Genomic DNA, 26,038 nt, shown 5'->3' with positions numbered 1-26,038 from the left:
AATTCAGAGTTATATCCGTGTTATTCTTTTTTTTTTTTTGGTTATCACTAAAACCAGTGTTAAGATTAGAGTGAAGGGGAGTCGGGCTGTAGCGCAGCAGGTTAAGCGCAGATGGCGCAAAGCCCAAGGACCAGTGTAAGTACCCCGCTCCCCACCTGCAGGGGAGTCGCATCACAAGCAGTGAAGCAGGTCTGTAGGTGTCTGTCTTTCTCTCTCCCTTTGTCTTCCATTTCTCTCTGTCCTATCCAACAACAATGATATCAATAACAACAACAACAAACAAGGGCAACAAAAGGAAATAAATATTAAAAATAAGATTAGAGTGAAGAATAAAATGGCTAAAAAGCTGAGTATTTATGGATTACTTATCCTTGCATTTTAAAAGCAAAGATATGAATATGTAAGAATTAAGAGTGTGGGGGTGGGGTGGTGGTGATGGTGGTGGTGGTAGGGGAATGGGGTGAGAGAGAATAGCTGGAAAAAATGAACTTTTAGTTCATATAAACAGAAATTGAATTGTCATTAAATTAATCAATGTAACAAGAGAATAAACTGCCATTTAGTTATTCCTAGACCACAGACGGTTTGTCTTTAGCTTTTGGGGACTTAAAATGTTAGATATTAAACCCTGAGAAGTCTGGCAAATCAGTTTATCTAAAATAATAATAATAATACATGTGTAAAGACAATTGCAAAAACAATAATTTAGGCTTTGTCATAGTCAACTCTTAGAAATATTATACTGCAGTTAAAATGTTCAGCCTGATACAATAGCCTGACACATTTCATGAATTCTAAGGGTCTGACACAAAAGTGTCCCTTTAGCTCTGGCAAATACACATTACAGCCGGTCAATTCAATGAATAACAGCTTCTGGTTTGAAAAAATGCAGAAAGCTAAAATTTACACAGGCACGTTTGGCAACTGACTTGTATCAAGTATTTTCTGTGGAGAAACAAGGGAGGAGAGAGAGTCAAGAACAGACTTCAGGTGTTTCAGATTCTGACAAAAAACCAAAACAAAACTTCATTTCCGTCCAGTTTCTATGGTACTCTGAAATCAGGTTTGATGCATAGTCTGTATTTGCTATTACCCCCCAAGTGCACCACTGGTCTCCTAATGTCAATCTTCCTTGCTACTGGTGAACAAGAGTTGTCCTTTCTCATTTCTGTGCCCTCACCTGACCCTAAGATCCAACATGCTATTCCAGATTCCCTGTATGTACCCACCTCAGTAATCATGTTTTAAGGTCCAATTCATGGCCCAAGCTCGTCATTAGAACCTATCTGAATATGTCAGAACTTAGCGGCTTTGCTGAACTAACATAATGGCATTTCATTATGAATTGTTTCACATGATAGCAAATGTATTTTATGTACGTTTGTGATATGACTTATAAGTCAGACAGTGAAGTTCCTAAAAACCAGTCTCATAATTCTATTTTGTCTCTAACTTCTCATAATATTGAATGAGTGACAACCATTCACTAATTAATAGAAAATGCCGTTAAACGGGAGCCAGGTGGTAGTGCAGCCGGTTAAGCACACATGGCGCAAAGCGCAAGGACCCACGTAAGGAATCCGGTTCGAACCCCTGGCTCCCCACCTGCAGGGGAGTCGCTTCACAAGCAATGAAGCAGCTCTGCAGGTGTCTTTCTCTACCCCTCTCTGTCTTCCCCACCTCTCTCGATTTCTCTCTTGTCCTATCCAAAAACAATGCCATCAATATCAACAATAATAACTACAACAATAAAACAAGGGCAACAAAAGGGAATAAATATAAAAAAATGCTGTTAAACCTAATTCTGTGAATTATTATATTCACAATATTATAAAAATGTTTTCCAAATTTCTAAAGAAAACAAATGTTTGTGGTCCGGGAGGTGGCGCAGTGATAAAGCTTTGGACTCTTAAGCATGAGGTCCCAAGTTCAATCCCCAGCAGCACATATGCCAGAGTGATGTCTGGTTCTTTCTCTCTCCTGTCTTTCTCATAAATTAACAAAATCTTTAAAAAAAAAAAAAAAAAAAGGAAGAAATCAAATGTTTGGATACCTTCCCAATTTTTACCTAGTGAAAAAATAAGGCATCAAAGTTTTTTTTAAATGTGGATATCATAGAAAATGGATAAATTCAAAAAATCATCAGTGTTCCCAACAATCAGAAACAACTCCTAACATTTCTTCATAGCTTTCTCTGTACTGTAATAGTAAATACTTATTTAATAATTGCCTCCCCTTCCACACTGTCAAAATTATTCCAAAATGAACTATATTCCATAATATAAGCAAATCATACAACTAGTATGACCCACATAGTCAACGACTGCCACCTCTCCAGATTCAAAGGAGGTCTCGAAACTTTACATCAGGCTCAACCTGATGCTGTTGACTGGCTACGGAAGAAGGGCAAACACTAGAAGAAGAAGAATACAACTAGTTTATGCCCTTTTTGGTTTTTCAATTTGGAATTATGAATAACCTACTATAAGTGTTAGTGTAAGAAATGGAACTTATGTTGGAAAGAGTTTCATGTCTTCTAATTAGAGCTGGGTCAGTGGACAGTTATGTGTTTAATGAATGTTGCCAGTGTTTTAACTATAAACATGCTGGTAAGAATGTACTTCCAATTATATGAAGGTGATCTTTATGATATATTATCTACAGGTCACTGATATTCTGCTCAAATAATTCCGTTAGTATATGTTGACTTTTAAATAAGTTTATCACACCTATCATTTTCATTCTATTGTTTATTTTATATTCCAGTTCTATAAATATGATCTGGCGTTAAAATTATTTTAAGTATCTTTTGGATTTCCTTTCTTTTTATTTGCTGCAAGCATGTTTTCCTTTACAATCTTAAACAATTAAAATGCTGATTATTTATTTATATTTGAATGAGAAAGATATACAGAGAAACAGAAACATCAGAGCATTGTTCAGCTCTGGTTTATGGCTAGGGATTGAACCTGAGGCATTGGAGCCTCAGGCCTAACAGTCTTTTGTATAAACATCAGGCTATCTTCCAGCCTGAAAGGCTGATTCTTATCTGCTAATTCCAACTACAGTTCTGTTGACAGTAACCTCTACTGATTTCTTTCTAGAACAATTTTTGTTTCTACATCTACTGAAAAAAAGAAATGGCATTGTCTCATGAATACATCTGTAAATAATATGTAAAATTTCAGGTTTTATTTCTAGGAAGAAGTTTTATGGTAGAGTGAGATGGAGCAAAGAGAGGTGAGGAGAAAGGCAATGGTAGAGAGAAAATGACAATGGGGGGAGGGGAGCACCATCCATGAAGATCTACTGAATTTCTTTTTGTTGCTGTTACTGTTTTGTCTTTGTTACTCACATGTGAGGTTCAGAATAGAACTCAAGACTTCATACATTCCAAGAAGATGCTCTATTACTGAGTAATCTCTTTAAAAAGCTTGCTTTCCTTTTTCTTTTTTTTAAATTAAGAGTTCTGTGTTGTTCAGGAAATAAATCCAGGGTCTTATGCACAATTTTCCCATTCTTTACTTACTGAGCAGTGAGATTCCATGGCACTCCTATATGATGTATGACAAAGTAAGTATCCTATCCAAGTTATCTTGCTGGATCTTCTCATTCTTTTAATTTCAGATAGACATCATGTACTGTTCTACTGCTGGTGGTGCTTCTCCTGATGCAGGGATCTGAACCAAGTACTTCACACCGGGTAAAGAGTACAAGCTACCAGCTGAGCTATCTCTGGGGGTTCACAAGAAGAGCTTTAAGAATACTTAAGAATTGAAGAAACTGATGTTAATTATGAAAATGAAACACTCAACACATAACTCAAAATATGATACCTAGTGTGACAGCAGTCTAGTTTATATAGGCAGTGGTACATTTCCAAAGAGAATACAACAGAAAAGCATTACTAGAAATGTTCCAAAATGAAACCGAAATCAAAAAATTGCTTAAACTATATATGGACAAAAATAACTTTTCCATTTTAAGGTATGATAAATAATATACAGAACACAGAAACAATCCAACAGATAAGGAGTAACTAGAGACTACAAGCACAAAAGCCTGAAAGGACAAATACTTAGGTAAAGCATATGGCCACATACCAAGTCTGCTGCTCATGACAGACATAGCTAATTGATCTAATGGCATGCTGTGATCCCCTTCAGAGTGTGCTAAGCAGTCACTTCTAATTGAGTAAAGTCATCATAGATGAAAAGTTATTTGCAACCTCTGAAAGAGTCAACTGTATTATAGTGGAAGTAGCAGTAGACTGAGAATTCAGACATCTGGATCCGACTATTAACTGAATATAGTAACAAGTCATATGACACAGACCTAGGAATTTAACCTTTTGATTATAGGATGAGACTTAAGACAAATTCCCACAATGTTTTGCACATATTAGTAATGGAAGTTGGTTTGTTAGATTAACAAATCAGTGTGATTATGTGCTCTATTTGTTGTTGAAAAAGTCCTAACATTTTTTTCTATACAAAAAAGCATGACTTTTCTGACAACCCAATAGAAATAATGGCCTACCCCAAATATATATAAATAGATAGTATTTTTTTACTTATTTTGGATAGAGAGAAAGAAATTGAGAGGGATGGGGAAAGTGGGGGGGGGGGAGACCATTGTAGCATTGCTCCACTGATCATGAAGTTTTCCCACTGCAGGTAGAGACCAGATCCTACATATGGTAACGTGTGCTCAACTGCTGCGCCACCACCAGGCCGTTAGACAGATTTTTGGCAGTGTTTGACATGTCGATTTTAGATGCCTGAATAACCTAAATGTGAGCATGTCCAAAATAAACTATTAATCCATCAGTCACCAAAACTAAACTAATGTCCCCATTTACTTTGTGAGCTCATTTTCTTTTCTTCTTTGTCTCCTCTTTTTTTAAGCCATTCTCATCTGCTAACTATAGCTATGTCTTTTTACTTGTTAAGGACAAACAGGGAGTTATATCTTTCTCTGTTGCATCTATTTTTAAAATATATTTTGAATATTCTCAGTTTTGTCATTCCATTAATGTCACCCTTCCAATACTGCCACATGGATTATGACAATGAATCCTTAAACTGATGTCTCCAACCTTCCTTTGGAACTAACTCCACTGACAGTTAACTATAAAGCAGACTGCCTTGTTTCACTCTCTGTCATCAGTACCCTCTCAAGAGTCTGTGAGTCCTCACGAGCTGCAAGACTTAAGTGATTCTGTGGGATGCATTGGATCGACCTTCTCATGGTGCATCCAGTGAGTACCCATTCATTGGGGAAACTGACGATCCTTCCTAGCCGACTGAATCCACATGGATCCCAGTCACTTTCAAAGCCAGCAACAAGCAGCTCCTGACAGCTTTCAACCTGACCTGTTGACTGGCTACGGAAGAAGGGCAAACGCAAGGAGAAGGAGAAGGAGAAGGAGAAGGAGAAGGAGAAGGAGAAGGAGAAGGAGAAGGAGAAGGAGAAGGAGAAGGAGAAGGAGAAGGAGAAGGAGAAGGAGAAGGAGAAGGAGAAGGAGAAGGAGAAGGAGAAGGAGAAGGAGAAGGAGAAGGAGAAGGAGAAGGAGAAGGAGAAGGAGAAGATTTACTCTGTGAGCTCATTTTCTTTTCTTCTTTTTCTTCTTCTCCTTTCTTAATTGCCATCAGGGTTGTTGCTGGGACTCAAATATGATGAATCCAACACTCCCGGCAGCCATTTTGGTTTGCTTTTCATTGAGGAGGACGGACGGGACGACGGGACTGAGGATGGGGAGACAGAGCAGGAGAGAGAAAGAGACACCTGCAGCCCTGCTTCACTGCTTCTGAAGCTTTCCCCAAAAAATAAAGACCAGGGTCTTGAACCCAACTTGCACACATAATGGCATGTGTGCTTAGCCAGGTGAACAAACGCCAGCCCCTATACTTGCTTTCTGTACCCTCTTCATTCATCCCCCACTAACCACAATGACTTTTTTTGGTGTTTCTTGAACATGCCCACTTCATCTAGTACTTCAGAATCTTTATACAAATCATATCTTCTTTCCACATCATTCTTCCTAGAGGTTTCTATGTATCTCATTGATCCACCTCCTACCAAAGGTCACTTTCTCAGAGACATCTATACCACGAAACCTTGCAGCCATATTCTATCACCAACACTCTCCACAGTTTCACTGTTCCAGTAGACCTCCCTCTTCCGCTGAAATCTCAGTCCAGAATGGAAAACAAACAAACAAACAAACAAAATGCTAGCTGTTTTACTTACTATTCATACAATGATGACTGGCACACAGGAAATTTATAATTTCTGAATAATGGGGCCAGGTGGTGGTACACCTGATTTTTTTGTTGTTGTTGGTACACCAAGAAAATCTGATTTTATAATGGTTCTACAACTTTCACCGTATAGAGTTCTATATAAGTTAAATTTCCCTTTATTCATTTTCCAACAGGAAGACAATATTATTATAAAAACTTATTTCTGTCCAACTATAACTGTTTGCAAGTATGTGCCCCAAAATTTACCAGTTTCAAGCTCTATCTAGAAAGACTTATCAATTACATCTCAAGGATCATCAGGTATCTTAGATGAAATGTGATCGTGAACTCAGATTGGGTGTGATACTGTTTAAAGACCCTATTTAATTTTGGATTAACTGCTCATAACTGCTCAGAAGACAAAAGGATTTGAGTCTATTACTGAAAAATAAATGAAAGATGAAGACCACGAAAACTAGGATAATAATAAAATCTTGTTAATTAAGCAAAATAGTTATAAATCATATATATAATTTTAAAGATAAACATTTTAAAATATTTGACTTGTCTATTAATTTATTGGCTAGAGGTAGACAGAAATTGAGAGGAAAGTGGGAAGGGAAAAGAGAGAAAGAGAGTCATGGCTGCAGCACTGCTTTACCACTCATGAAGCTTCTCTCCTGCAGGGGCTTAACTCCTGGTCCTGACAATGTAATAACTGTGCTCAACCAGATGTGCCACCACCTGGCCCCCAGCTCATTTTATATTAATATTTGTTCATTTTGGCAATGTCTCTAAGTTTCAAAACAAATATTTATTTGATTTGGCACTTCAGTGTAGATTTTTCATATTTTTCAAACATCAGTTGCCTAGAACAGTTGTTTAAATCATAAGTTGGCAAGGTAGCTCATCTGTACAATATATCTGCTTTGTCCCATGCATGATTCAAGTTTAAGCCCCATCATACTGGAGGAAGTTTCATACTGTGGTGTCTTTCTCTTCATCTGTCTGTCTGTCTTTGCCTCTTTCATTTTCTATTTGAAAAAGTTGGCCCAGAGTGATAAAGCCCCATGATGACAAAAAGTAATTAGAATACTAAAACAGTCTGCCCCAAGAAACTTCTCTAATGTAAAGACTTAACTTTTACATATTTAAATTACTTCTGAGACTAAATATACTGTATCTTTCTCTGTAAAAAAAAAGACCATTTTATCCAATAGTATTTGTTTACACACAAAACTTAATATGAAATTGCTATAATTCACAAACAAAAGAAACATAAGCCACTAATTCCATCAAGATAGGTATGAGTTAACAAATGTAACTGAAAACCACCAAGTCAATGAATAATGACCCATATATAATGTTTAGTTGCTTAAAAAAGTAATTAAGATAAATTAGTGACTGATATAGGAATATAATTAGTGTTCTTTGATCTAAGTTTACAGATATGATGACATCAAGCCCAATAGGCATATGAAAAGTTATTGCCAATTACATTTTGTTAATTTGTAGTATGCCTAACAAAGAAGGTGGCAGGCCTGACAGTGCACTGCTATTCTTAGACCTACTTGCAAGATTTGACCTTAACTGGTTTCTGAGAACCTGGCTTTGGGGAATCCTTCTTTCTCTTTTTTTTAAAAAAGATCTTATTTACTTGTGGTGCTGGGGATCAAACTCAGGACCTCATGCTTGAGAGCCCAATGCTTCATCCACTGTGCCACCTCCCGGACCACAGCAGTGCTCAACTCTAGTTTTATGATGGTGGTGGTGGTGGGGCTAAACCTGGGACTTCAGAGCCTCAGATGTGAGAGTCTTTTTGCATACCCATTAAGCTATCTATTCCCGCCCTGAGGAATGTTTCTATGAGCTCTAATTGATAAAATTGGTTGTTTATGCCTAAACTGTGCAAACCACAGGACTGATTCATGCTGAACATCTGTTTTCTGGAAGTCTAGTATTTTGGAACATGCCAGGCAGAGTGCCCATGTGACAAACTCCCAATAAAAAAATCTGTAAGTTGGGGTGGGGTGGTTGCATATTGTAGAGTCCATATTACAACGTGCGAGGTCCAGATCTAGTCCCCACCTGCAGATGAAGCAGTGCTTCAAGTGACTCTCTTTCTCTCTCCTCTTTATCATCCACTTGCCTCTTGATTTCTGTATCAAATAAATAAAATATTAAGAACTCTAGAGGTAATATCTTAAATGATTTCACTTGGTAGACAATTACTTCACACATATTGTCACAACTCCAAGCTAGAGGAATTATGTGCATCCTGATTGCTTTAGTGGGATAGGATTCTTTTTTTATATATTTATTTATATTTATTTATTTTCCCTTTTGTTGCCCTTGTTGTTTAACATTGTTGTGGTTATTGACGTCGTTGTTGATGGATAGGACAGAGAGAAATCAAGAGAGGAGGGGAAGACAGAGAGGGGTAGAGAAAGATGGACACATGTAGACCTGCTTCACCGCCTGTGAATCAACTCCCCTGCAGGTGGGGAGCCGGGGGCTGGAACCGGGATCCTTAGGCCGGCCCTTGCGCTTTGTTCCACGTGCGCTTAACCAGCTGCACCATCGCCCGACTCCCAGTGGGACAGGATTCTTTGAAGTTAACATCTTGTTTCCTCAAGAGTTCATCCTATGTGCCTTTTACCTTTGTTGATTGTATTTTATATCCTTTTGCTGTAATAAATATTAATCATGAATATGACTTCATGCTGAGTCCTCTGAATCATCCTAAGAAATCACCAAATATCTGTCCAGAAAAGGTTCAAAGAGCAAGAATTGTACCTTCTATCCTTTTATGTTTCTTAAAGTATAAAAGATAATTTTAATACATAACAGGCATCTACTGTATCTGATGATCTTACATATTAACCACCAAATATGCCCCAAAGAGTCAAACATGTTAGTTAACATTAGTGAACTAATTCAGTTAAAAAAAAAAAATCATGTGGTACAATTCAAGCAAACGTTTTGTCTGACACCATTAAGCAGAAAACAGATTACTTTTATCATTTATAGTCTGTAGCTCTCCAATTTGTTTTAATAGTTTTCTATCTGCGAATCTCCTAAAGAATAGCCTATGTGCTGGGAATAGCCATTCTGTCAGGCCACATCTGCAGGACTGAAGTTGTGGTTCGTGTATTTCTCTCTCTATCTCCCCCTCAATCCTTTCAATTTCTCTCTATTCTATCAAAATAAAAATTAAATAAAAGAAAAGGAGAGGGAGAGGATAACAAAAACAATGCCTGCTGGGAGTAGGGAGCTCCTTGTGCAGGCACCAGTTCTGGCAATAACACTATGGGGAAAGAAAGGGAAAAAAAAGATAGTAGGAGCCGGGTGGTAGTGCATCCGATTAAGCATACATATTACCATGCACAGGGAAGGACCTGGGTTCAAACCCCACTCCCCACCTGCAGAGGGGAGACTCATAAGTAGTGAAGCAGGTCTGCAGGTATCTATTTTCCTCTCCCACCCTATCTCTCCTTCTTTCTCAATTTCCTTCTGTCTTGTCCCATGAAGTATAACAGAAATAGAAGGAAAAAAAAAAAAAAGGCAATGGCTGCCAGAAGTGATGGATTCTTAGTGCCAGCACCAAGCCATGGTGATAACCCTGTTGGGGGGGGGGGGGGGAGATAGTCTATACATTCTTAATTTGATTTTCCTTTTTGTTTATTCCCACAGCTTTGAATTTTAGCAAAGTGTTAACATACTGCATCTGTGAATGACTGAAGAGGACAGGGCTTCTGTGATTCAACTACAACTTTGCAAAGTTTCTAAGAAATCCATCCTTTGTTATTCTTATATTTTTACATTCCCTTCAGAATTAAATCTCATCAATTGACAAAAAAAAAGATCAAAGACTAACAGATTTATGTATGTGTTGGCAAATATTAAAAAGTTATTAAAAGGGGGCTGGGCGGTAGCACAGTAGGTTAAGCGCACATGGTGCAAAACGCAAGGACCGGCTTAAGGATGCCAGTTCAAGCCCCTGTCTCCCTACCTACAGGGGAGTCACTTCACAAACAGTGAAGCAGGTCTGCAGGTGTCTATCTTTCTTATCCCTCTTATCTATCTTATCTTATCCCTCTTTGTATTCCCCTCCTCTCTCTATTTCTCTCTGTCCTAGCCAACAACAACAGCTATAACAACAATAACAACCACAACAAAGGCAACAAAATGAGACAAATAGCCTCCAGGAGCAGTGGATTCTTAGTTCTGGTACCAAGCCTCAGCGATAAATAACCCTGAAGGAAAAAAAAGAGTTTTTAAAAAAAGTTATTAAAAATATTACGAACACACTGTGGTCCGGGAGGTGGCACAGTGGCTAAGGCACTGGACTCTCAAGCATGAGATCCTGAGTTCAATCCCCAGCAGCACATGTACCAGAGTAATGTCTAGTTCTCTCTCTCTCTCTCTCTCTCCTATCTTTCTCATTAATAAATAAAATCTTTAAAATATATATTACAAACACAGAAATACAAGTCATTAAATCAGTAAAGAGTCAAAACCAAAATGGGTCAGGTAGTGGCACACCTGGTTAAGTGCACACATTACAGTGTACAAGGTCCTGGGTTCAAGCCCCTGGTCCCCACCTGTAGGGGGAAAGCTTCATGAGTGGTAAAGCAGAGCTGCTGGTATCTGTCCCCCCCCCCCCACTGTCTCTCCCTTCCCTCTCAAATTTCTCTGTCTCTATCAAATAAAAAAAAGTCACATCAGTCATTAAGGAAAAATATATATATATATATATATATATATGGTGTAAAGTGACTTAGAGGTCATCAAACCATATTCCCAAAATGTCACAAATTGGGGACCCCCTCCCCACCACCAAAGAGAAAAAATGACTTTATCACTATTTTTAGTGGAAAAGGCTTTGTTCTGACTTTTGGAAAGTGGACAGAATAAGAGGAAATGAGAGATCAGACATTCTAGAGTTTTCCTTCAATCCCATTCATACTCAGGTCATTTATTTTAGTGCCTGCTACAAATACTACTGGCAAAAGAAGAAAACTATAAAGTTGCATCTTGTCTTTAAATCAACTGCTTGCTCATTTTTTTTGATAACATTATATTCTACTGAGATATGTCAAATTGTATAAAAAATCCAACTTCTCAATGATGTATCTTATTTTTAAGTCAAGTCACTTTCATTCACCAAATCAAAGTTCCAAAAGAAAAGGTGATAAACACTATTTTTCTCTTCAAAAGAAACAAAGAAATATATCAACCTTATAAAGACAGATTTTTCAAGTTGGCAAAAGTTTAATACAAACACTGTTTAACATCCATCAAAAGTTAAGGTTGTTGCAATTTTCATTATACAGAAATAGTGATGTTACTATGACTTTTTTTTTAACAAAAATTCACTGGAATTGGAATTTAATTAGAATCTAGGTTTTTTTAGTATGTAATTTTAGGTGAAAGCAAAATTTTAGACGTTCAGAGATATACAAGGGTGAAGCATTTGAAAGCTGATGTTACATGAATCAAATTTTTATTGTGTTTCAACATAAGCTGAGATGTGCAACTCAGACTAAATCACTGTATAGTTAAAAGCCAGTAGTGTGTATTATAGATGATGATGGTATGGAAGCTGGTTAAAATTTATAATGAAGAGAGAACTAGTAAAAATATAGCAACCTGGTTGAAATTGATATTCATTAGGGTGCTCTTCACTTCAATAGTGAGCATTTGGACTCTACGGTCTTTATCAGTGTCCCAGCTGGTAATGGTTGAAGGTTAATGTCTTAGCCCATTCTGTTCAATTTTCTATCCTAATTAGCCCTCCAAATCTATAGCTGTGAGCACCAAGTGTCTGTGCTCAAAAGAAACTAATTAATGCTAGCAAATTAGATCAAGTCCAAAGATCCAACAGCCAGCCTCTTAGTTAAATGCTCCTTGTTAATAGGAAGTGTAGCTGTCAATAACTGCTGTTGGTGACTATAATGAGGCATCCTTCTTTCATTGAAAGTGATTTCATTTCTCTTTGTCCCTGGAAAAGCTGTTCCACTCCCTTCACAAACCTAAGTTGCTGGCAGTCTGACCCAATTCTTATGATCAGCTGGGTTGAAATGATATGAAATAAAAATCAAACAAAAAAGCTTTCCTACATTACCATGTGGTAGGCATTTAGCAGAAAGTCAATCATGTATTAAAATTCCTGTATCTTTAACCAAGAATTATACAGTTAGTGTGTATAATGCTATTACACTGATATATCCAATAATTACTTAATAAAGCAGACTATACAGCAATATTGTATTACAGAGTGGCAGAGTCCTAATTCAAAATTACATTGTATTGTTCAGTTTGAGCATAACTGATTTGCTGCTGTTTCAGCAATACCAATGTATGCCCTCCCCTACTCACATGGTTAAACAGGAGACACTGAGGATTATTCTTTTGTAAAATAATCAATTTTAGATTCTAAAACAGTTTTTGACCATATGGTCTTAAAAAATCAATATATGATTATAAAAATTCAAATACAAAAAAAAATCAATAGTTATAATATGTTCTAAGAAAGACAGATGCAATGAAATAACCCAATGGATCAACAATTTTAAGGTACTTCCAGTCTTCTAAAGTTTTAACAAAAACTTTTGATGTTTTTTACAAAAAAAAAAAATCTTAACATCTTAAGCAAAATTTTTACTAAGAGGAAAAACTGACATTTTCTGTATTATGACTAAAATACATATTTTAAAGTTACACTTTATTTCTTTGATTTTTAAAACCAAAAAAACTAACTCTTAAACAGTCTAGAGTAATGAGGAAAGGCTGTTGTAAAGCCCAAAATTAATGATTCTGCATTCTCATCTGAACTATATGTGTAAAAGCACAACCTAAAAATGGGTTAGGATAACTTTCTTTCATTTTAGGTATCAGAATAATGTGTTATAAAGAAGAATATTTACAATTCACATTTATACACTAACATATCGGTATCAAGAAAATTCTCCTAATAGTGAAAAGTTAACCCTTAAACTTTATTATCCATTTCTATGTTTTATTCCCCCTCACCTGAATCAAAATATATACATATACTTAAAGTTCTATGAAGCAGGTGGAGAATTATCTCTCGAGACTATCAGCATGACACCTGCCAATGCCAGATGTGCACTGAACCCTGTCTGCAGTTGCCAATGGGTTAATTTCTCCTGACACCTGGGGGTAAGGGCAGAAGGAAGGTGCTCTGATTAAACCACTAATGCAGTAAAAACAAAAGTAATACTTTAGAATAATATTAATGAATTGCTGGTACTAGTACATTTATTTGTGGATGGATTTAATTTGAATTAAATTGATGATGGATTTAGAACTGGTAACGTGTGCTCAACTGTGTGAAACAAACACTACATGGTACAGATTTAGAGCTAGAATAGGTCTTAGTTATTTAAAGAACAAAGATACCCATCACACAGTGAAGGTTCTGAGGAACTACTTTTTCATTCGTCCATCAATCACAAAGATTGTTATCTAAGGAGATTGTATCAGAATCAGAGATGTTATCAGTATTCAATCATTCTAAGTCTTGAACTATAGCTGACAAAAAATTTGCCCTCCCAGTAGAGAAACATGAAGTGAAACTGTAGTCCATCACTGTGACTAAGAATTACTGTAGTCCCTCAACAAAGACTACATGACAGAACGAGAAACAACCAGGGTAGCAGTCTATAGCAGCAAGATTTCACTACTACTTCTTTTCCAAGAGTTAGATTCTTTTATAAGAAGACATTTCTACAGTCGTACTACTATCAGATTTTTCTCATTTACAGCCTCATTTTATTTTTTAATGCTATCTTCTTTGTTTCTATTTTTCATCATAATGTAATATATTTGATATTTCTCTCTAGACTTACAGAATACACGGTTATTTGTGCTGGAATTTTTCTACAGATAACATGCATATGTGGGTTTCTACTGCATACATTTAGAGAAATACTTTGAAAGATAACATAAAAAAATTAAAAAACAAACTATACTAATAGCATAAACTACTGGAATGTCATTAATAATTCTGTAAGAGACCATTGCAAAAAGGAAATCATCTTTGAATATACACCTACATGAATGTATTGCAGATGAATGAATAGGTATAGGTTACATTTGGGATTTCTTCTTTTTCTTATCAGAATCACTGAAATAAATGCTAGTCTGCCAAGTTTTTCTCTACACATTACTGTACTTCTGGGGAAAAAAATGTTTTACTAGTAATCTGAGAGAATATTTTTAAATTGTAAATGAACTGAATACCACCTGGAAGTTCTGAAAGATGAAATGCTGGTATCTGGGTGAATGGGTGAGAAGCAATTCATACATATGAATTTATTTGACTACCTGACTCTGAGGCTAAGGATTAAATTCAGATCACATTATAAAAATGAATTTGACCTTTATATGAATATTTGAATCTTACCTTGAACTTGCTCAGAGCATCTCTCACGGGCCTTTTCTCTCATTATTTTAGGAATCAAAACATCTTTTTCAACATGTCTGAGATGTTGCTCTGAAAAAAAAAATTTCTTTAGTAAATTTTCAAGTAAATCACCAGTTTGTGAGAAAAATAAACACTCTGTGTACTTAAGAAACAAATAGTTATGCAATTATATTTTCCCAAAGGATTCTTTTATTACCAAATTATTTTAGTCACTGAAAATCATTCTAGAAGCCAGAGAGTGACTCAGCAGGTAAAGCCAAGGATGTGAATGCATGAGGCCCAAGGTTCAAGTTCTGACACAAGAACTGCTCCTGTATAATAGATATTCTTTTGTTAAAAGAAAATAATTTTAAATACCTTCCTATATAACAAAAAGTACATAAGAAATATAGGCAACAGCCTAAAAGATTCTGCAAATCATGCTGTTAACATTTATTAACATCCATGGACTTTCATCAAAAGTAAAGTTACAAAGTAAAACATCATCATTTTCTTAGTAAAAAAACCCACAAGAAGGATTTTTATAAATACTATTAAGATCCAAGAAAATGGTTTTGAAATATCTCAAATTAATAATTTCACTTAATGACAGTGGTCTAAATTCACCCATCAAAAGAGTAGGAGCATGGATCAGGAAACAAAAAACAAGTCATATGCTGACTGAAGAAATCCACTTGACTTGTCAGGAAAGAAGTAGGCTCAAACTAAAAGGCTGGAAAACATGCTAATGGGCCACAAACAAAGGGCAGGAACAACCATACTTACATCTGACATGATACACTTTTTAAAAATAAGGTAAAACAAGACAGGAATGGACACTACTTAGTGCTCAGGGGATCAATCAGCTAAAAGGAATTAACAACAATCACTATTACACGACAAATAAAAGACTAGCAAAGTACGTAAAACAGCTATTGAGAGAACTGAATATATTATAGAAGTACATTAATACTGGGAGATTTAAACATGCCACTTTCCCAAATGGACAGATTAATCAGACAGGAAATTAAGAAACAAGAGAACTGAATAACGAGATGGGTTGGACAGATTAAATTTATTGGACATCTTTAGAGTTCTTAACTCCATGAAAGTAGAATATACATTTTTCTCAAGTCCACATACAATGTTCACACAAGTATACCACATACTGGCTACAGAGACAGCATCAATAAACTTAAAAGGCATTGACATCATTCTAAGTATACTCTCTGACCACAAAGGAATTAAACTAATATTCAACACTATACAGAAAGCTAGAGAAAGTCTCATTACATGTAGGTTCAGCAGCTCTCTACTTAACTATTGAGTCAAAGAGGAAATAAAAAATGTTCTTGGAAACAAATAAAAATGAAAATACAAGCTATCAGAAAATCTGCTGTGATTACCTTGAATATCATCTCTGTCCCCTTTACCCTGTTCTCTTCTTCAGGAACTCCTATGAATCTTATGTCCAACTTTTTGATGGAATCTGCTTTTCACAAAGTTGTGTCATTCTTTCTAAACCTTTCTTTTCCATCATCTTTAAATCGACATAGTGAGTTCTATCGTCTAGATTGGTATATTCTCTCCTCTGAATGATTGAGTCTACGTCTGTTGTTTTCGCCGAGCTGGCTTCACGGGCAGGTAACAGATGACCCGGGACTCATGGCTGGGTTGTACGCAGTATCTCTTTATTCATGCAGGACGCAGCTCAATCCATACCAAGCTAAGCTAAACTAAACTAAAACGAACAATGTTGTCTTTATATATACTTCCCAAGTAGGGTGTGAACAGGATGTGACATAGAGAGGGTAGAGAGAAAAGTGACTGGTGAAAATCAGAGTGTGACAAGGAGAGGATCAGGGTGTGACAAGGAGAGGGGGTGGAGCAGATGAGACTTCTACCACTAAACCACCAATGCCCAGGAGGGAGTGTGGTGCTTTATGTAAATGTAAAAGTGATTTATGTAAATAGACCAAAGCTTTGAATGGGATCAAATCAATCCCTATATAGGCATATGGTTAACCAGAAGCCAGGGGGAGCTGGCATACTACCCAACATCTCCCCCTTTCTTTTTAACTATTTGCCATAGTATCAGGAGTGCGGGGCACTTTGTGAGGCAGGTAGACTGATAAGAGGCACACTTTTTGGGGTTCTACTGTCCCTCCTTGCTCAACCTCTCCGTAGAGAGAGAGACTAACAGGATTGACACACCCCTCAGGCTCAAGCCCTTCCAAGCTCAACCATATCCTCACAATTCCCCAACATCTCCCTCTTACTTAATGGCCATATATAACTGGGTCAACTGCGAACAAGCCCTGGCCCTCTCAACTTACATTGAAAATGGATTCCAGAAAAATTTAAAGACAGGTGCTGTCTTTGTTGATCTCACAGCAGCCTATGACACGGTCTGGCACCGTGGTCTCCTAGTCAAGAGCTCAAGATGCCTGCCTCCATGGGTGGCCAACACTATATCGTTTCTTCTCCAAAACAGAAGATTCCGGGTGCATCTGGGTGACAAGTCTAGCAGATGGAGACTTGTCTCAAGTGGCCTCCCCCAGGGCTCTGTTCTGGCTCCTACGCTATTTAATATTTACATCAATGACCTCCCAGAAACTTCTTCAAGGAAGTTCATCTACGCCGATGACATCTGCTGTGCAACTCAGGCATCCAAGTTCGACATCCTCGAGGAAACACTCACGAAAGACGTCTCTGATATCTGATTACTGTAAAAAATGGCGACTAATCCCTAGCACTGCAAAAACGGTATCATCTGTTTTCCATCTACACCATGCCTCGGCCTCGCGTGAGCTTAATGTGCAGCTTGGCGATATGAGAATCCGGCATGAAGTCTAGCCAGTCTATCTTGGCGTTACTCTCGATCGCACCCTGTCATTTCACGAACATCTCATAAAAACTGCAGCAAAGGTGGGCGCGAGGAATAACATCATTGCAAGACTGGCCAGCTCCTCATGGGGTGCGAGCGCTTCCACACTACGATCATCATCTCTGGCATTATGCTATTCCACTGCAGAATACTGTGCCCCAGTATGGTTCCGTAGCCCCCATGTCCACTTGGTCGATTCCAAATTATATTCCTCCATGAGGATCATTTCTAGAACCATCCGTTCCACCCCGGTCCCATGGCTGCCAGTTCTTAGCAACATCGCCCCGCCAGATATTCGTCGGGATGCAGCATCATCTAAGTTCATTTCCCACGCCTACGCTCGACCGGACCTGCCAATATACGCGGATATCTTCGCCCACCCTGTCCAACGCTTGACATCTCGTCACCCAATCTGGTCCCCTACGCCTACACTGAACTTCTCTGTTCCAGTCTCTTAGAAACAGAGCTGGCAGTCAGCTGAGGTAAAGAACAAACACCTCATCACAGACCCCTGCAAGCGTCAACCCAGCTTTGACCTAGCACGTTATGACTGGGCCCTCCTCAATCGCTATTGAACAGGCCATGGCCAGTGCGCCGCTATGTTCCATCGCTGGGGAGCCAGAGACGACCCGAACTGCCCCTGCGGCTACAGACAGACTATGACCCAGATAGTCAACGACTGCCACCTCTCCAGATTCAAAGGAGGTCTTGAAACTTTACATCAGGCTCAATCTGACACTGTTGACTGGCTACGGAAGAAGGGCAAACGCTAGAAGAAGAACTGGGTCAATGTCTGTAAAAGGCTTCATCTCTGTCAGGGTAATAGCAGTGTAGGGGTGAACAGAAACCTATATTGTACAGGCGTTTTCAAAAGAACTGGCATAAGACATGGAAAACAAAATAGGCGAGCAGCAATAACCAGTGTGATGCCAAGGGGAACGTTTCTTGCCTCAAAGGGAAAGGCCTAGCAGGCGAAAGGGCATTTCTTGCCTCTGGGAGTGCTTCATGCCTCTGGGGGCATCTCTTGCCTCAAAGGGTGTTTCCTGCCTCTGTGGGCATCTCTTGCCTCTTGGGGCGCTTCATGCCTCTGTGGGCATAACCTAATAAGGAGGGGGAGTTTTCTACCACTGGGAACAGAGCCTTCAGGCGAGGGGACATGGTCTATAAAGTCTCAAGGCAATTGGCTGAAGTTAGTCTTTGAGAAACACAGCAGCCTGTACCAAAAGTCCAATGGAGGTGTCAGTCCAAAGTAGCTGACCACAGAAGAAAATGCCAAGGGATGAAACGCTGCATGTCTGTCTTGATGGGGAATGTCGGCCACCAGAAATCTGCTTTTCTGTACAGAGTGAGCTTTGGAGTCTGTGAATCTGTTTCTTCAGGTCGTGCCAGGTCACATCATTAGTTTCCGGGGGTGTGTTGTATTCATTCCATCTTGTGGGCGATGTCAGAGAACAGGATCCAAATGGATTTCCAGGAATTCCATTTGAGTAGATGATTTTTCATGTGAAGACTTGGCAGCTGAAATTCACTTACTTGTCAAACAAAACTTGTAGCAGATTAGAAGTTTACTATAATTGATAACTCCATTATAATTGGAAGTCCTTTCTAGTATGATTTTAAGGTTGTGTAAACAGTTTAAACTCAATAAAATGTGGAAAGGTAAACAGAAGAACCACGGTAGAAGCCTCAGGCATGAGAATAATTAACATAATCATTGCACTATCTGCCCCGCCCATAACTCATACAGTTTCAGGATTAAACATTTCAGATTTATGCCAAGACATAAAAAAAAAAAATCAAAGGAGGGAAAAACAATTTTTTGGATTGTTTCTGGATGTCTCTAGAAATCATGGCTGCGTGCAGCATTTTTTTTTTTAAGTCAATGTCAAAAATTCAGTCATTTAAATCACTCTCTTATGAAACAGATCTCACCATGTAGTCCCCGGAGGGCGTCCTAGTCCAAAAAGCTCCTCGAAATTCCATTTAGGGTGCTTCTGACTATTCCTGCTGGATTGCTTCAGGCACCCATTTTTAAAAGCGTCTTCCCATCGAAGAAAGAATCCAATCAGGAGAGTAGAACTAACCACGTGTCTCCATTCTTGGGGACTGCCAGGGTACTTGAGAACGCTCCTCAAATTAGAGTAGTCCTTCTCCATGGGAAACATGCGAGAAGAAGTCCAGAAAGTCCCAGGGGAAATCTCCGTGCATATCCCAAGGTCTACGATCAAGGTCATAAAGAACCAAATTGTGGCCCGGAGCAAAATGTAGTCCTTTTCCTCAGGAAACATGGGAGAGGGAATCCAGAAAGTCCAAGGAGAAATCTCAGTGCATCTCCCAAGCTCTATGATTAGGGTCACAAGAAACCAAAGTTCCCGGTCAGGGAAACAAAGTGTGGCCCAGAGCAAAATGTTCCAGAGACAGAGTAACTATCTCATGATGAAACAGTAGAGGCTTTGGCAAACCTCTTCGTAAGCAGAAGAGAAGACCATAGTGCATAGGTAGGCAAAGTCTTCACTTATCTGGGAGTTGCGCAGGTCCGATCCCACGTTGTAGGCGCCATTATGTTGTTTTCACTGGGCTGGATTCACGGGCGGGTAACAGATGACCCGGGACTCATGGCTGGGTTGTACGCAGTATCTCTTTATTCATGCAGGACGCAGCTCAATCTATACCAAGCTAAGCTAAACTAAACTAAAACGAACAATGTTGTCTTTATATATACTTCCCAAGTAGGGTGTGAACAGGATGTGACATAGAGAGGGTAGAGAGAAAAGTGACTGGTGAAAATCAGAGTGTGACAAGGAGAGGATCAAGGTGTGACAAGGAGAGGGGGTGGAGCAGATGAGACTTCTACCACTAAACCACCAATGCCCAGGAGGGAGTGTGGTGCTTTATGTAAATGTAAAAGTGATTTATGTAAATAGACCAAAGCTTTGAATGGGATCAAATCAATCCCTATATAGGCATATGGTTAACCAGAAGCCAGGGGGAGCTGGCATACTACCCAACATACGTCCTATGCCTGTTACCTGAGCCTGCACCACAAAGTGTTTTTCACACTTTGCAACTCTAAGTTTTTCTTTCATGCTCCTAACTCCTCAGTGAACTATCTGGAGTCTTTCATTTATGCTTTCTAACTGTTGAGTGAACGCTCAAGTTATTCACATTTTCTAATTTCTTAGTAAGCTGTTTGGAGCTCTTCCTTTGTCTTTCCTAATTCCTTAAGAAAATATTATTTACTCCAATAAATAACATTTTTTTTAAAATAAAATATTATTTCAATTCTTAAATATGGTTCTTCTTGCTAAGCTTAGATTTTTGGATAGCCCTTATGACAAGTTTTTCTCTGATAGGTCCTCCAGGTGGTGGGAATGCAAGATGGTCCAACCCGTATGGAAAAAAGTCTGGAGAGTCATCAGAATACTAGAAATGGACCTACCAATGACCCCGCAATCCTCTCCTAGGGACACACCCAGGGAAACAAAAACACCTACTGGAAAAGACCTATGCACACCTATGTTCATAGCAGCACAGTCTGTAATAGCCCAAACTTGGAAACAACCCAGATGCTCAAAAGCAGAGGAAAAGGTAAGAAAGACGTGGTACAAATACACAATGAAGTATTATTTAGCTGTTAGAAATGATGAGTTCATTTCTTTTGTAATATCTTGGTCATAACTTGAAGAGCAAGACCAATATCAGATGATCTTACTTATAGGTGGAACTTAAAAGGGACAGTAAGGGAGGACATATGGTGAAGCTTGTACTGGTTATGGTGTACTGCACCAAAGCAAAGGACTCTGGGAAGAGAGAAAGGGGCCAGAAGGAATTGGGGTCCTTGTGTGTCTCCTGGACATTGTTCAAGGAGAGATGAGAAGCTGTGCATATGTGTTAAAGACTATCCTATAAACCACTAACTCAATAAAGTAAATAAATAAAATAAAAATTAAAAAAAGTAGAGGACACATGAGATGAAGGTTGGACTGGATGTGGTGAATTGCAGCAATACAAAAGACTCTGGGGAGAGGAGGAAGAGTAAGAGCAGTACATGATGAAGAGGGACTTGGTTTGGTAGTGGGTGTGGTATGAAAACGCCTATCACAGGGAGGTAAGAAACTGTAGTCATATATCAACAACTGTCCTATAAACCATTATTTCACACACAAAAGTTTGTGGAAATAAACAAAAGTAAAGGGAAATCACATACCAGGAAAAAAATGTTTGCTTATGTACATAAATACGTGACAAAGGACTTGAATTCAAATTTTGTAAATAACTCCTACCATCCAATAACATAAATGTGACATGATGAAAAGGGACAAAAGGTTTGAATCGACTTTTCAAAAAGGCCTGACATAATCTTCACATACATACATATATACATACATACATACAAAGGACCTCAAAATCACTCATCATTAAGAAATTGTGAATGAAACCCAGGATATAATTTCAAACTCACCAGAAAGACTAAAATTAGAAAATAGTGACAACAAAGGTTGGGGAGAATGTGGAGCAAGTGGTGGTAGGAGTGTGAAATGAGAAACTTCTTAAGTTATAAAATAAACTAAGACATCCTTTGACTTCTCCAAAGCATTTTGTATAGAAAAAAAAGGTATTAGTAATTCCGTAAAAGCTCTGTAGGAAATATATATATATATATATGTAGAAACCACCTGTGACAGTTTTATGGATCAATCTGGCTAGGTTACAGGTAGTTATCCAAACAAGTATTAAACCAAGTGATGCTGTGAAGATAGTCTACAGCTGTGACTGAAGTCTACTATTGGCTAACTTTAAGTAAAGATTATCCTAAATAATGTAGATAGCTCAGATTTAATCAACTGAAAGGATTTAAGAACAGAACTGAATTTTTCTTAAAGAATACTACCTGTGGACTATAGCTTCAGCTCATGAACAAGAGTTCCAAGGTACCCTCCCCTGCCCTATACATTTCAGACTTGCCCAACTGTAGTTGTACCCACTCACATGGGTCAGTATTTTGCCATGTACATGTGTATATGTATGCATCAACATTTAAATTCATGTCATTGCATATATTCTATTGACTTTCTCATAGAATTTGTCATAGAGTCCTGTGGAATAGCTGACAAACTTTCTATCAAGGCCTAGGTTTTGGAGTATGCATGTGTGTGTATATGTATGAAAAAAGACACAGAGTTTTAACTACTGATTAAATTTTGCAAGGGTTTTTTATTTATTTTCTTAAAGATTAATATATTTTAAATATATTAAAGGTAAAGTGAGAAAGAGAGATGAGAGCATCCTCTGGCACATGCTACGCCAAAGGACCAAACTTAAAATCTCATACTTGGGTCAGCTAGGAATATCGAAGGAGACCATCTGGGACCGCAACAGGACAGGTCTAGAACTACTTTGGGAACTCACCAAATCACCAAAGCATCCAGAGACCACAAGTCTGCCCAGACCTCCAGCTCTACCCAGTTGAAAAAATTCTCTAAAGAACAAGGAATATCAAAGATCATCTAAGACTGCAACAAGACGAGACTAGGACTATTTTGGGAACCCATCAAGTCACCAATGAGTGAAAACACGTGTGGCTCGTGGACAGAGAGGAGCCTATGGGGAGATTCCTGGGGCTAAAGCTCATATCTACTCCCCAGTGGCTGGTAACAGTCTAGAAGTTTGCCAGTTGAGGAGTTGGCCAGTTGATGAGCCACCTCCAGTCTGTTTCACCAACAAAAAAACTGCTGAAGGGAGAGGACACCCCCCCCTCCAAGAATCACTAAATGCAACTGTGAATAACCATTTGCTACTGCCCTCAGAGGCTGGAACATCAGAGGGGAGGACCTGTGCTGACCTGGGGATGGGGGGACGAGAACTGACCAGGAAACTCAGGAAAAGATCTATTCCCAGTGGTCTAGTGGTGAGGCTATATAGTGGGAGCCTTTCCACATTGTTTGCCTGATGAGAGCATGGGGAATAATTGCCTCAAAACCTACAGACTATACACAGGTCTTGTTTAGAAACTCACAGGGCCCAGCAAGTGCTGCCAGGCTTGGCAGTTCAGCTGAATTGAGCCCAGAGCTTTGGATCCTTGGAGTGTGGGAGTCTCTTTGCATTATCACTGTGCTATCTCTCCCCCACCCTGCTTTATCTCTTGGTCAGGAGTGAAAGATTAAGCTAAAAAACCTACTTATAGATAAAAAGCCCTCAAGCTCCCATAGCCTACAGAGAAAAAACGAACAAAAGAGGCTTTAACAGCCACTGTGCTTCAGCTCAGGGACTGAGATAACATTGAAACAACTGTTAATTTCCACAACTGTGAACTCTTTAAGTACCTTACTTAGACACAAGTCAACCCAGGCAAGAGTGATCAGTGGACTGAAAAATACTGAGAGAAGGACCTCATAACACACTATAATAATGATTAAACCAAGGAGAAACATTGGAGAAATGAACTGTTAATTTCCACAACTATGAACTCTTTAAGTACCTTACTTAGTCACAAGTCAATGCAGGCAAGAGTGATCAGTGGACTGAAAAGTACTGAGAGAAGGACCTCATAACACACTATAGTAATGATTAAACCAAGGAGAAACATTGGAGAAATGAACCAGCTAAAAGTCCCCCAAAGGTTGAAGCACAGAAGAATGAGATCAATATCCAAATGTTAGCTGAGGAATTAGTCACAGGAGTGAGGAAAGAATTTGAAAGAATTATCATCAGAAATGTAGAAATAAAAAATGAGATTCTGAAAGAAAACACTAACTATATCAAGGTAATTAGAGAGCTGAAAGCTGAAACAGCTGAAATAAGAGCACAACTAGCTAAACAAGATAATACAGTATCAGAACAGAGTAATAAAATAGCTGAGCTACAGAAAATAACAGAGGGGAGAGAGAATAGAATAAATGAGGCAGGAAACAGAATTAGCAAGATTGATGACAAATTAGAGAAAACTAAGAAAGAAGAAATCTCAAAGAGATTAACAGATACTTAAAACAACAACACAGACATATAGGATGACTTCAAAAGAAATAATATATGCATTATAGGCCTACTAGAAGAAACAGAGAAAAAGAAAGCATTCTACAGGACATAATAGATGAGAACTTCTCTAGTCTACACAACATAAAAGACATAAAGGTTCCAGAAACCTAGAGGATCCCACACAGAATTAACCCAGACTTAAAGACACATCATATTTAGAATGAAAAGGAGTAAGAATAAAGAAAGATCTGGAAGGCTGCAAGAGGAAAAAAAAAAAAAAAAAAAGAGTCACCTACAGAGGAAAACCCCTAAGATTAGCAGCAGATTTCTCCACACAAACACTACAGGCCAGAAGAGAATGGCAAGATATCTATCGAATGCTCAATGAGAAAAGCTTTCAACCAAGACTACCGTATCCTGCTAGACTGTCATTCAGACTAGACGGAGGCATAAAAACCTCAGACAAGCAACAGTTGAAGGAATCAACTATCACCAAGCCTACCCTGAAAGAAGTTCTGAAAGGTCTCCTATAAACAGTCAGACCACCATAAATATGCTATATATCAGAACACTCTAAAAATCTACAAGAATGGCATTAAAAATTCTTAAATCTTTGATATCAATAAATGTCGATGGCCTGAATTCACCTATTAAAAGGCACAGAGTAGAAAGATGGATCAGAAAACACAACCCAAACATATGTTGTCTGCAGGAATCCCACCTAATTAAACAAGACAAACACAGACTCAAAGTGAAAGGATGGAAAACTACCATACAAGCCAATGGATCACAAAAAGGGACAGAAACAGCTATGCCCACATCTGACATGACAGACCTTAAAATAAATAAAATTTTAAAAGACAGGGATGGACATTATTTACTGCTCAGAGGATCAGTCAATCAAGAGAACTTAACAATTATTAACATCTATAAACCCAATGAAAAGCCATCTAAATACATCAAACATCTACTGAAAAAGCTACAGCAATATGTTAACAACAACACAGTAACAGTAGGGGACTTCAACACCCCAGTCTCTCAACTTGATTGACCCAGGCAGAAAATCAATAAAGAAACAAAGAAGCTAAATGAAGAGACAGAAAAACTAGAACTATTGGACATTTTCAGAGTAAAAATTGTGATTTCACCGTTTTCAGCCCAGCTTGGATGGAGCTTGAAGAAATCATGTTATGTGAAATAAGTTAGAAACAGAAGGATGAACATGGGATGACCTCAGTCACAGGCAGAAGTTGAAAAACAAGATCAGAAGAGAAAACACTAAGCAGAACTTCAACTGGACTTGGTGTGTTGCACCAAAGTAAAAGACTCTGGGGTGGGGGTTGTTCAGGTCCTAGAACAGGATGGCAGAGGACCTAGTGTAGTGTGTGGAAAAATGAGAAATGTTATGCTTGTGCAAACTATTGTATTTACTATCAACTGTGAAATATTAATCCCCCAATAAAGAAATTAAAAAAAAAAACCTCATACTTGAGCATCCAA

The 26,038-nt window shown here is 38.3% G+C and overlaps 1 protein-coding gene across 5 annotated transcripts in view; it reads right to left on the bottom strand.

The window, feature by feature from the left end:
* The window catches only part of CMC1 (C-X9-C motif containing 1), a 93,084-nt gene that overhangs the window by 44,360 nt on the left and 22,686 nt on the right, over positions 1 to 26,038 (bottom strand). For 4 of the 5 annotated variants that reach the window (XM_060180462.1, XM_060180461.1, XM_060180463.1 and 1 more), the window contains one exon: positions 14,677 to 14,766. The exons of the other annotated variant lie outside the window; for it this stretch is intronic. In XM_060180462.1, coding sequence (XP_060036445.1) covers positions 14,677 to 14,766 — 90 coding nt within the window. The remainder of the gene's footprint in view (positions 1 to 14,676; positions 14,767 to 26,038) is intronic. 5 annotated transcript variants of the gene reach the window in all.

This window comes from Erinaceus europaeus, chromosome 21 (genome assembly GCF_950295315.1).
Source record: "Erinaceus europaeus chromosome 21, mEriEur2.1, whole genome shotgun sequence".
NCBI classification, from domain to species: Eukaryota; Metazoa; Chordata; class Mammalia; order Eulipotyphla; family Erinaceidae; genus Erinaceus; species Erinaceus europaeus.
The sequence above is the reverse complement of the archived record's forward strand: the minus strand, read 5'-3'. Positions and strand labels throughout refer to the sequence as shown.